Source organism: Manis pentadactyla, chromosome 4, assembly GCF_030020395.1.
Source record: "Manis pentadactyla isolate mManPen7 chromosome 4, mManPen7.hap1, whole genome shotgun sequence".
Taxonomy (NCBI): domain Eukaryota; kingdom Metazoa; phylum Chordata; class Mammalia; order Pholidota; family Manidae; genus Manis; species Manis pentadactyla.
The window spans coordinates 118,412,669-118,426,284 of record NC_080022.1 but is presented as its reverse complement, the minus strand read 5'-3'; the positions used below and the strand labels follow the sequence as shown (position 1 = coordinate 118,426,284).

Sequence of the window (13,616 nt, the reverse complement as noted above, 5' to 3'; positions counted from 1 at the left end):
CTTGTCCTTGATCTTTGCCATTTTAATTATTATGTGTCTTGGTGTTGTCCTCCTTGGGTCCCTTGTGTTGGAAGATCTGTGCACTTCCATTGCCTGAGAGACTATTTCCTTCCCCAGTTTGGGTAAGTTTTCAGCAATTATTTCCTCAAAGAGACTTTCTATCCATTTTTCAGTCTTCTTCTTCTGGTACCCCTTTAATGCAAATATTGTTCTCTTTGGGTTGGTCACGCAGTTCTCTTATTATTCTTTCATTCTTAGATACCCTTTTTTCTCTTTGCCTCAGCTTCTTCATATTCTTGTTCTCTAATTTCTGTCATTTACCATCTCCTCTACCTCATCTAATCTGCTCTTATATCCCACCATTGAATATTTCATTTCAGATGCTGTATTTTTCAAAGTTTCTATCTCTTTCTTGAAGTCCTCCCTGAGATACTGATTATTTTTCTGTAGCTCTCTGAGCATATTTATGATTTTTATTTTGAAATATTTATCAAGAAGATTGGTTATTTCAGTTTCACTTAGCCCTCTTTCTGGCATCTTCTCCTGTTTTTTTGTTTGTACAAAATATTTATGCCATTTCATTTTTTCAGTGATTCTTATGGAATAACTCTGTGTAGACAGTGCTCTCTAGTCCCCAGAAGCTCTACTCTTTGGAGCTACCCAGCACCTGGAGCAATGGCAGGGGTTGCAGGCAAGCAGAACTGGCACCTGCTGGGAGGAAAGAGCTCTTTCCTGATTTCCAGCTGCAGTGCCTGCCTCCACTGCCAGGGCCAGTGGGCCAAGAGTACAGGGAGGAGCCTCTGTATAATGCCCCTCTAGCTGCTGTAGGTAGAGCCACCCTCTGGCTGGCCTGGCATGATGGGTGGGAGGGGCAGCAGGTGTGCAGACCAGTACCTGCCAGGAGGAAGGAGTGGCAGGCTGTGTATACCAGTGTGGGGACTTGGTGCGCATTGCCAGCCAGGGGATGGAGCACCTGAAGCTCCTCAAAGTTCCCAGCCTACTGGGCTAAGTGTGCCGGGACAATTTCATCCACCTGCCCTTTCTCCTGAGCAGTGAGCTCTGTGTAATCTTTGCCCATTTAGCAGCCCTCTCGCTGTTGGGAAGTCTTTCAAAGTGCCCGCCTTTCTTTTGCCCTGTAGTGGCCGGTTGTGGGTACCTGTTCTCCACAAGCATCTGGAATCTCAGTCTGAGTATTCCACTTGTCTTTGCTTTCCAACCCCACTTATCTCCAAAGGACCATGTAATGTGGGTTTGTGCTCCTGAAGCAGAACTCCAGGGCTGGGTGTTTAGCAGTCCTGGGCTTCTCGTCCCTTCCTGCTGCACTTCTCTTCCTCCTGCCTGTGAGCTGGGGTCGGGGGAGGGCTTGGCTCTCACCAGATTGTGCATTTGCTACTCTACCCTTTTCTGTGAGGTATTGTCTTTTCCCCGTATGTAGGCAGTCTGTTCTGCAGTCTTCAGGTTGCTTTCACAGGATCAGTTGTATTCGCTGTATTATCATATTTTATGTGGTTTGGGGAGGAGGTTTCTGCCTCACTTCTCACACTGCAATCTTTTTTCTCAACACTCAAAAAGGAGATGAAAATTGAACCCTAAATTTTTAATGTGAAAAACGTATCACCTCTTATTTTGCAGAACTTCGTGAAATAAAAGTCTGCCTAAAGGAAAAGGGCTTCAATATTTTTAGCTGCACAAAAAGGAAGTAGAGCAATTAAAGAGGCAGATCAGCTACAGCCACAAGCACAGAAACCGACTGAGTCTCAGTGCTATTGGGTCAAGGAAAGCAAGCCTCAAATATAAAAATTCACCAGCCAGCTAATCTTTTTCATTTAAATCAAGCCTCTGCTCAATACTCAGTTTAAGGCAGTGACTCAGACTTTGTAACTGCGGCTCTCCTGACACTCCGTCCCAAGCACACCAGCAAAAAATGTCCCAAATCTATTATCTATAAACACCAAAGACCTGCCACATTAACCAGGCATACACAATTCCTGAATTAACTGGTGCTTCCTAAATAAAAATGAACATAAACAGACACCTCTTAAAAGCCACTGACTCCAACACTGAGGAAGTGTATGGGAGGGTATGGGAACCCACCTAAGGAATGCCTGCTGGGCGATTCTGGCATGGGGAACATAAAATGGATACAAAGAAAAATGTATATGCTGGGGGAAAAAACCTGTATGCTGGAAAAAAGATACCCAAGTCTACTCTGAAATTTATATCCACACCCACCCCTCAAACACACACCAGTCTTCTGCACAGGAGAATTCCATCTTCATTTTATAATCATCATAGGCAAGAATCTTCAATGGGTGCTAAAAACCATGGGGTAAAAAAAATATTAGGCCATTCACAATATTTAGAAAGTGGAAATAGCCCAAATCTCCATTAATGGATGAATGGATACACAATACATGGTATATGCACACAATGGAACATTATTCAGCCATAAAAAGAATGAAGTTCTGATACAAGCTAGAAGATGGATGAACATTGAAAACATTATGCTAAGATAAAGGTAAGGTGGACACAAAGGGTCATATATTGTATGCTCCATTAATATAAAGTATTCAGAACAGGTTAATCCACAAAGACAGAACAGGCTGCCAGAGGCTGAGAAGAGAGAATAAGCAGCAGATGAATAAGCAGCAAATGAAACCTGATAGAGGGCGTGGTGACTGTAGAACACTGAGGCACTGCATGGTTCACTTTAAGGTGGTTTTTATGCTATATAAATTTCACTTCAATAAAAAAGCACATTGTTATTTGTGTGTGTACATATGAATGTATATATGTACACTAGGCACTGGGTACTTACAACTTCAACGTTTCACACCAGCGACTACTTTTGTTCATTAAAAGATAAAAATGTCATAGTAGTTTTATTTGTAATACTCCAAACCAAGCCTGAAAATAAACAAAAATGTCCATGAGTAGTAAAAACAGTACATCTGACACAGTTATTCAGTGGGGTAGTATAGGGGTGAAAAGGAACCACAGTACACACAGCAGCACACACGAGTCTCGCAGTAAACAGCTAGTACGCAGCACATGCTCTGGCACAGAAAGTGCTGAAGCTGGCAGAGGTGGCAGATGGTTAAGCAAGTCTGGACAGGGACACTCCTGGGGGAGGAGGGCTGGGACCAGGAAGGGGCTCCACCGGGACTTCTGCAGTGCTGGGTACTGTCCACTCTCCTCTGTGTGGCAGACACATGAGCATGTTCACTTTATGAAAATTCATCAAGGTGTATGATTTTTTTAAGCAGTGAGGTAAGAAGCCATAATACAAAATAATAAACACACAGAGGTAATATATATATGAGTATACTAAGAAATAAATGGGATGCTATGAAAATTAATAGAACAATCACATCTGATAAAGGAGAATCGGAGAAATCAGGATACAAAAAGCAGAATTTGAGCAGAGAGCTCAAGTCCTATGGAATTCCATGGAATAAATGTTTCTTAGGAGGGGTCAATGCTTCTGGAGTGAAGAGAACCAAGTGGAACCAGGAAGCTTTGCCATCCCTAAGTAAGAGAAGAGAAAGCACACTCACTTCGGACCTAACTCCTTCACCTGGGCGACTGTGTCTCTGTGTGTTCAGCTCCAGGTGGGTGGTTTAGCACTGACCAGTGAAAACTCATCTTACGGAGCAGATACAGTCAGCAGCTAAGGAAGGGACCACTTCCCTAACACTGATCCAACCCATGGGCAAATAGGCACTAAATACAGAAAACAGCTATCTTATTTGACATATTCACAAAACCCTAATCTGTCTTTTGCATGTCACATCCTACAGCAGCTCTGCCCCACAGGGCATCTCACAATGTTGGAACATGCCGTTCCTGGACTGTTACAGCAGCCACTGGCCACATGTGGGTACTGAGCTCAGAAACGTGGCTAGGGAACCAAGACACCAGATTTTGTATTTCATTCTATTTTAATTAACTTAAATAGCCCATGTGGCTCATGATTATGATACTGGGCAGCACACTTCTAAGTCTAAAATGAACAATTACTAAATTACAGAATTATTTTCATAGTATGTCTTCTAAGTTCATTTATCACAGAAGTTAAAACACAAACTAGCCCAGCTCACATTAACCTTGGAGGCCATGTGAAGTATAATACTAATATTTCTGGTTTGAAACTAAAACTCTAAGATGTATAAACAAGGCAGGTGATTAAGACAAAAAAGCACTAGTGAAAACAATTAGATACTGAGGTGAATTACTTACTCAAAGTCAGTAGCTGACTTCTAGTTTATTTCTGTAGAACTTTTGTGTTCAGCTGTAGCCAACACTGTAATAATTCACTCAAAACCTATCCCAGGACACCAGAGCAGTGAGCTCACCCCCCTCCACTTCTGCCACTTCCTGGCTGCAAGATGTTGAACAAGGCACGTAACTCTCCTTGCCTCGGTTTTCTCACTTGTAAAATGTGGACATGTTTCCACCTCTGCAGCTATTATGAGGACTAAATGATTTGATGCTTTTAAAGTACTTAGGCCATTGCCTGTACATGTTAGGATTTGTAGTGGGCTGATAGTGGCCCCCAAAAGGTATGTCCCCATCCAATTCTCCAGACCCTGTGTATGTTGTCTTATTTGGAAAAATTATTTATGCACATGTAATTAAGTTAAGGGACTTGAGATTAACCTGACTACCTGGGTGGGTCTAAATGCCAACATGAGTGTCCTTAGCAAGAGAAATTAAACACAAGAAGTGCACACTGCTAAAACCAATGCCAGGCTGAAAAGGCTACATGCCGTCTGACAATGTGGAGATGGCACAACCAGAGATGGAGAACAGCTCACTGGGTCCAGGGGTGTGGGGCGGGTTGAACAGGGTTTTTTAAGGCCAGTAGACTCTGTGTAGTACCACAGTGGTAGATGCATGGCACCAAGCATCTGTCAGAACCCAGTGAACTTTAGAACAAAGAGCAAACCCAAATATATGCAAAATTTTATATAACTGGTTAGGCAGTCAGGATGCCAAGGCTGGAATGCAGGCTATGGCAAAAGAATTTGACCATATTACGAATAAATGTACGCATAACTTCAGTGAAAGGGGTGGAGGGCCAAGTTACCTAAATAATTTGGAAAGGAGTGGCAAGCATAAAACTGAAGGCAAAAGATTTGTATGTCAGTACTGCAGGTGACACAGTGGGCACAGATTATCAGTCCTGAAATGCTGAGGTTAAAGACAGCACATGAACGGCGGATGGTGGGAGCCAGGTTTCTCTGTGGGACAGTCACAAATAAGCAAGAGAAGACCAGATGATCCACACGGTACTGGACTGGAGTCGGAGATCAGAATGAATTCAGGTACAGTTTAACAGGGGTGGAGATGGATATATATATATATATATATAATTTTTTATTTTATTATTTATTTAAATGATTGTAGATATATTGTATACACGAGTTAGTACACACACACCTGTTTACCAGCTCTATTCCCAGCAGGCTGAGAAGCCACAACACTCCAGGACCAACAAGCACAGCCAGGGCTCAGACTGTCCTAACGCCACTCTCCAACCAACAGTGCCAGGGCTCCCGGGAGAAACAGTGGACTCCGAGGCTGGGGCAGAAAACACACACGATGAACCCACCTTTGGCAGTACCAGAAGGCAAGTACCAGAACAACAAACAAAAACTGGTAACGTTTGTCAAAGGGACACCGAAGACAACTGGCAGAGCAGTCCCAAACGTGTTCCAATGGCTAAAGCTGGAACAGTCTGAGCAACACAACAACGTAGTATTAGATTATAACCTGTAACATGCTATAAATATCCGAGTCCATGCTGGTATAAATGACTGAAAAAATACCAAATGGGTGAGAAAGGACAAATCTTCCGTACTGGAAAATTCCAAGTAATTTATGTGCAGATACTCTGGTCTCAAGGAGGTAAAGCATAGCTGCCCCCCATGTGGCCTGTGCGTTTGCTCCAGAGGGCACAGGAGCAGAGGAGGGAGGAAGAGCCACTCCACAGTGCAGCTGCCTGGCGGCCACGCAGCTGACTTCCCACCAACAGTGGGGAGTCATGTTGACTCTACAGCCCTTGACAAGACTTGAGCAGGGACTTCATTTCTGTGGTCTTCTTCCCAAAACCCAGAACCAGTTATGAAACACAAGAAAACCAACCACCAGACAAACCCAAATTGAAGACACCTGAGTAATACTGCCCCAAACTGCTACGGTCATCAAACAAGCCTGAGACACAGTCATGACCCAACGGCGCCCAGGGAGCCATGACCACTGAGCCCTGCATGGGGCACCTGACGGATCCTGGGAGATGAGGGCGGCAGGGAAAAATAATGAGATCTGAGTAAAGTGCGAAGTCTGGTTACAACGCACCAAGCTCCGCCGTTATTTGTAACAGAATGTGCCACAGTGACGTTGGAGGTCGGCCACTGGGGAGACTGGGAGGGGGTTGGTACAGGACCTCTGTTATTTTTGATAACTATTCTGTAAATCTAAAACAACTCTACTATTAATTTGCATAGAACTAAATACACTCACTCAAACAAGTACAAGTAAGACTGGGAAAAGGTGAACAAAATGGGCAGATCATGTAAAAAATGGACACATCAATTTTACATCCGGTTGGAATGTTGTATTACAGTTTTGCAAGATGTTATCATTGGGGGAACCTGGTTAAAGGAACAGGGGACCCCTCTGCACGATTTTTTACACAAGTCAATCTACAATCATCTCAAAAGAAAACTTTTACCATTTTAGACTTTTTTACTTGGAATGATTTCTGGGCCCCTGCTCAGTCTGAATGGTGTAAAGTTTTGTTGTTAATGACTTAAAGATTCGTTTCATCAATAGGCCTAATTTAGTCTCACTGCCTGAGCCGGGAACACATGCACCTGTCAAGGCTCTCGGTCTACTTACCAGCCAATGTGTCTGTTACTCCAGGTATTTCGTCTAAGCCAGTAACAGCAAAATCGTTATTCCCCAATGATGATTCCTACTAAAAAGTTTAAACATGAGATTCATATCTCAGGAGACAGATCTGATTCCAGAACTGAAGCAGACTAAGAGAAATGACCAGAACAAAACCTCAGAGCACAGCATTTCGCCAATCACATGGCAAAGTACCAGTCTCAAGTAACATAAGCCCACTTCCTACTTAAAATGACCTCCCTTTCCACACCACAACCAAAGGCCTGGACCACACTTTTAAAACACTGCCTACAAAAGCTGCTCTCTTCTTGGGCGAGCATCCACAGGTTGACGATCTATCTTGTCATTATAAGCACACAAACTGAAGTTACAGCATCACATTTGTATTTTACCAAACTCTTAAACTTTCATGTTTTACACTTAGCTTGTGTATTTCTCTCCTTTTAGTCTCCCCTCCCCCACCTCCTCTTTCCCCACACTGCACCTTTCAATGCACCTCTGGTTTGATACCAAGGAGACCAATCACATTTCAATCCCTCAGCAAACCACAACATATACAGCTATAAGCCTCTCGCCTAAGTATTTCTTAAACTGATCACCAGGCTTAAGTTCTACAAATTCTTAGCAAACCCTCCAAACTGAAGGCTTGAAAAAAAAATGAGAAAATACACGATGCTGTTTCCATTCAATGGAATATTAACTGCACAGCGTAACAGAATGAATTCTACATGCATGGGCAACCCAAGAAAGGAAACAATATACAGGGCATGTATATTTACATAAAAATAAAAATATGTAATTTTACTTTTTATGTACACATGTATTTGCAATTTTTAAAAATCTGGAAGACCCAGATAGCAAGCAGATCTTAACAGTGCTTATACGGGGTTATATTATGAGGGATATTATGAGGGAATACCTGCATATTCTTGCACATTCGGTAAGCCCTTAAAAGGTGTTTTATATTTACATATTGAGAAAATATTATTTCTATAATTGTTTTTCAAAAATACGTATTTTTCATGAATTTTACTCTTCCTCAGTAAAGCTCATCAACATCTGAGCATCTAGAATTACCTATGCATTCCGTTTTGTGTGTCACAGGACATCTACAATTACTCTAAATTTTAAGGCAGACATTATGACCTTGCTATCTGACACCTACTGGTTATATGGCTTTCTGACAGTTACGATTTCCATTCAACACAGAAACCCAGGGTTAAGCATTGACTCAACTGGAAAGAGATGGAAGAACCACAAAAATATGAAATAATCCCACTTTCTTCCAAAGGGTGCCCACTCCAATTTCCTTAAATTATGGTGTCAGGACCACAAACACAGACACAACAGTGCTAAAAGTAAGATAGGACTTCTAGATCTCAGCGTCCTCTAGCCTCTCACCTAACTCCCAGACAGAGCTCATTCTCTTTAGCCCCTTTCCCAAACAAAATTTCCCTGAGAGTTTCTACCCAAAGAGTTGATTTCGGCCCCCAATTTTGTGCCTTAAAAGCCTTCAAAAGCTGTTTCCTGTCCTTCAAATTAAGCCAGAATTGATAATGATCCAAAATTACTAACAGTAAGTTTGACAATGTTTCTTCACTAGTACTAAAGTATATTTCGTAAAAGTGTTTACCACAGCTACAAAAAAAAGACTCTTGTGTTTTGAGGACAAGCTGCTGGAAAATCTTCGAGTCAAAGAAATGGTTCAAAGAGCAGAGAAACGGTTATTTAAAAGACATTACCTGGCACCCTGAAGGTGTCTATATATTCAAATATGATGTAATCTATGTTGTCATAATAACCAGAGAACTGAAAATTCCTGTTATTCTTACTGTCCATTTCTATTTTCACACACAAACCGTACAGTAACATATTGGCTATATTTAGCACATGCCAGAAATTCACAGGTGAGTCCACTGTGGTTGCATGGAGTTGTTCATCTTGGAAACAGTTTTACATTCAATGGTAAGTTATAAGCCTAAAATGGGCAGACAGTTATCAAATCTGATCATGTTCTTCTGCCCATCAAAAAGAGAACCAAAGGTTGTACATAAAAACCATAAACCACCTCTACTTAAAGGAAAGTTCTAACACCTGTTCATCCAGGGACTCATTTTTTTAAGTTGACTGCAGTTCAGGCGTCAACTTGAAAAGGCATCTTTGTTTGTTTACAAAGATTGAAACTTAAGTATTTTTATAGGAAACTCCAAAAACATACTAAGCCTATATATCTGCTGAGAATCCAATGCAAACTGTCAAACTCCGTACTCACTATCATAAGGGCCAAGCTCTTCCTTGGCTGGTTCAGTAGAGTGCTAGAACTGAAGTTATAGGACCTCAGCGATTTAAGAAAAACACCCTCCAAAATCAGAGTAACAGATGAAGAATATCGATTCATTGCTAGCAAACTACCAAAAGCTACTGCAATGCCGACAGACCTTGATTTTGAAAGATGTTATTTCTTCTTCTTGTCTTGTCCGACAAGACCACCTCTTGCTGGTCTATAGCTCAAGTACTTACTTGCAAACAATATCAATGTGGTTCAATACCTTTCAAACTAAGCAAACATTAAAAGACTAACCCAAGCCACGTATAACAACAAAAAGCAAGTCCTTCCTTTAGAAAACTAGGTAAAGTTAATAATGGGTTAAATGTTACTCCTCCAGATTTGTTAAAAATCACCGGGTTGGAGGTTGAGGAGGGGAAGAAGGAAGGTGAAGAGGCAAGGGGATTTCCTACTTAATCCCCTGTGGAGATGAGTCTCACAGTCACATAAATCTTAACCAGCGGACAATACAGAGCGGTAACAAGATCATCACCTGAGGAACACTGGCTTCAACAGGGCGGTATTTTAAGGGCACACAATTCCATTAGCAAAAATCTCACTGTCCTAACACAAATCATCTCTGATTTTAGTTCATCTTCAGAGGTAATGCTTCCCAACATCATTACTGATAAAAAGAAAACTGGTGCTTAACATTTCACTCAGTCTCAACGGACGTTAGTCAGTCTTGCCATAAAAACTGCTACTCCAGCTGGAACCTGCCAGCACAACTACCAACCTCAGACAAAACTGCAAAACCGCTTTAGGTTGGGAAGACAACGGTTACTCAGACAAGAGGGAAGAGTATCGTTATTCTCTGGCTTCCAAGTCATTAATAAGCCTAACCACCTAGACTGGAGGCGTATCTGAAAAAGGTAACACTAAATGCAAATGCCATTTCCTCGACGGCTCACGGGGTGGTCGGTTTCTTGCTACACCCTCCTAGCGAGATGGCAGGCCCAAGTCCCACCTTTCAGCCAGACAGATCTTCCCTCCAACCCACGCCCCCGCAGCTCAGACCCGCAGGCCTGGGTCGAGAACCAATGGCTGTCCTAGACAGGCTGCGCCCCGCCCACGGCCGGACGCGAACGGCTGCGGGAGGCCCTCCCCACGCTCGTCCTGCAGAGCCTGACCGGGGCGGCGTTCTGCCTGGCCCTGCAGCTCTAACCGAGCCAGTCCGGACGCACGGCTCCGCGCCCTAAGGGGCAGCCCCAACGGGCCCTGGACACTCAAGACGGGAACAGGGGACCGAGCTCCGGCAGACCGCCCGGGAATCTCGGTCCCTTCCTTAGGCCCTGCCCGTCTTTTCTCAGCGACCGCATCCCGCACCCAAACCCTCCCAGCCCCGGAGGGCTCCTCCGAGCGGGCAAGCGTCCCACCTCTGGCCCAGGCCCCCGCCACCGCCCAGGAAGGGACCCCCCGCCCCTTCCCAGGTCCGCACCCGCCCGCCGCGGACCCCGCCCAGAGCGCGGGCGGAGGGGGCGGGGAGGCGCCCGTGGGGGAGGGGAGCGGGACAAGGAAGGAACTGCGCCCCAGCCCCCGCGCCCACCCCGGGACGCCGGCCGCCAGAGACCCGCACGAGGCCCGCCAGCCTCCCTGCCCCCTCCCACCGGGCCCGGAGCCCCTCCTCGCCCCGCGCGCCCTGCAGGCTGCAAACGGAGGCATCTCCCGCAGCCCCGGGGCCCCACCTTGCGCTTGCGGGCCTCCGCCGTGCCGCTCCACACGAAGCACTGGTAGATGGCCCGCAGGTTCTGCTTCCAGTTGTCCACCTTGAAGCTGCTCAGGTGCGAGCAGCCGGGCGGCGTCACCACCAGCTCCGCGTCCATGGCTTCGCTCTCCGGCTCGGGCCGGGAGACCATTGGGGGCAAGGCCCGGCCACGCGCGGGGGGCGGCGAGGGGGACGAGGACGACGCCAGCGCGGCGCGGGGACCGCTCGGCGGCGCAGCCACGCCGGCCGGGGACGGGCGCCGGGAACAAAGGCGGCGGCTGCCGAGCCGGCGGACAAAGACGAGACTGCGCGTCCGCGGAAGGGAGGCCACGGCTAGGCAGGCGCCGCCCGCGCTGGGCTCGCCGGGCTCGAGAGGGCGACGGGGCGGGGCGCCGGGGCAGCGGTGGAGTCACGTCACCCGCCTGTCGGGGGTGCAGCGCGCAGGCGCGGCCCGCAGGCCCCGCCCCGGGTCGGCGGCCGGCGCAGTCTGAACCCCGTCCCGAGCTAGCGGGGCGCGTCCGCTGCAGCCGCGCGGCAGTCGCCTGCTGTCAGAACATTCAGCGGGCCACAACGCTGGCCCCGCGGCCTTCCCGGGCTCCCGCCGAGAGCTGGGCGGCTGGGGCTGGCGCGAGTGCGCCGGGGCGCCGAACCGGTTTGCACCGGCCCGAGCTGTGCCGCAAGGAGGCGGCGCGGCCGAGAGGCCTTGTGGGGGCTCTGCAGGCCTCTCCCAACCCCGCACCCGGTCCTGAGCCTCACAGGCTCGTCGCCTTGGGCCGGAGCTGCCGCTGCATGCTTAGCGCTGCTTCGCGGAAGCAGGCTGGGTCCCACTCCACCGGGATCCGCAGTCTAGGGGCGGCCTAATCCCGCGCTGTCCTAAGAAGCAGGACGCGAGCCGCTTGTTTAAAATTTTCCAATAGCTACTGTAAGACCCTACGGCCTTATTCCGGTCTGCGCTTCCCCCCCAGTGAGGAGACGAAGGCCACGGCAGATCGATGCAACAAGCAAGAGGTTTATTGTTATTCCAGCTAGCTGGGGTCCAAGTGTCTGCCCGACACAGCGGGTTTCAACAAGGACCCCGAGCATTCGAAACCAAGGGTTTATATATCATTTTCAAAGCACTTAACTCATAGTAATTTCCTACAGCTATACATTATTCTTGCAAGACATATATACTACATCCTGGGGTTAGGCAGGATAAAACCATTCTTCAATTGTCAGGGCGGACATACATCCTGGGGTTAAGCAAGAGGTCAGGGTAAGACCATCCCTCAATTTTGTCGGGGTGGTTCCGCACGATAAGCTTGGTATGTAGGTTTTACTGACCAAGGCTAACGGACCAAGGGTCACCGTTGCCTTATTCCAGTGTGCATGATTGATTATCTTGTTTTTCCCAGCCTTACCCAGTTTCAGTTCACACACTCAGGAAATGGCTTTTAGGCCCTAAAGATGGCTACTCTTATGCTAACCTATTCTCATTCTTACACTACTACACTTTACAAGTGAAGTCAAGAAATAGCATCCTTTAATCCAGTATAGCCAATATATCATTTCAATATGTAAGCAATTTGTAAAATTACCAAAGAAAATATTTTAGATTTTGGATGAATTCTTAGAAATCTGGTATTTTGCATTCACAGCACGTCCAATCCATACTAGCCATATTTCAAGTACTAGCTGCTACCGTATTGGATAGCGCAGGTCTGATCAGTACACATAATGACAGAACCGGGGCAGATTGTGAAAAGGTCTTTAATGATAAACGCAGACAATGTTATAAGAGAATAAAAGCCCAAAGGACGAAGGAAACCTTGGAGGCAGCCTGCTGCCACTCAGCTGTGCTCATCACACTTAACTGCTTTGCTGCATTCCTGGACAGGTGGAGAAAACGGCAATTGCTGGCCAGGCCAGGCCAGAGTAATCACAGGTTTAAAAGTAAATAAATGAAGATAATCTCATAGAAATTAAAGCTGCAGGGTTTAATGGGCTGAGAACTGAAATAACCCATTCGTGGTTAGGACAATTTGTCAAGCACTCTTGGGCCTCACACCTTATGCTTGCAGTCCCTTCTGCCTGTTTCACCTCATATTCCGTGTTTATACTCCCTAACCTCCTTTAGGGTTTTATGAGACCCTCCCTTCTCAGTGAGGTCTCCCCCTACCACCCTGTGAAAATCAGAACCCCCAGGAATTCACCATCTCCTTACCCTGCTTTATTTTTCTCCAAAGAATTAATTTATTTGTTTACTTTTTACTCTCTGTTCCCTCAGTAGCATGAAAACTCCATAAGGGTAATGATGTTTGTGTTTTGTTAACTTCTCTATCCCCCAGTGCCCAGAATAGCAATGGTTACATACAGGTTCTCAAATAGAAAGGTTGAATTAATTAATTAGTCCAAACAACTTTTATAGGAGAATCTAACAAAATCATTCTTAGAATAAAACACTTGTCAAGTAAGGGACTATGGATGTATTAAAGAAAGGACTATCAGTTTACTAAAAAGTCAAATCAGAAATAGTAATTTAGGAATCACAAATTATATGTGAAACCCCTCTATGAATATTACATATGGGAGTACTCCCAATATTACTGGGCTTACAAATGTGATTTGGTTTCAAGAATGTGCACTTAGAATTCAGACCCAGTAACATTTTTATTAATATGGTCATCTAAT

At 45.8% G+C, this 13,616-nt stretch overlaps 1 protein-coding gene across 2 annotated transcripts in view; it reads right to left on the bottom strand.

Moving 5' to 3' along the window:
* USP22 (ubiquitin specific peptidase 22) overlaps window positions 1–11,280 on the bottom strand; it is a 43,261-nt gene extending 31,981 nt beyond the window's left edge. Inside the window, exon 1 of one of the 2 annotated variants that reach the window (XM_036888158.2) lies at window positions 10,927–11,280. In XM_036888158.2, coding sequence (XP_036744053.2) covers window positions 10,927–11,097 — 171 coding nt within the window. In that variant the 5' untranslated portion in view covers window positions 11,098–11,280. The remainder of the gene's footprint in view (window positions 1–10,926) is intronic. The other variant, XM_036888159.2, reaches the window with a different exon arrangement.
* Window positions 11,281–13,616: the final 2,336 nt, after the last annotated feature.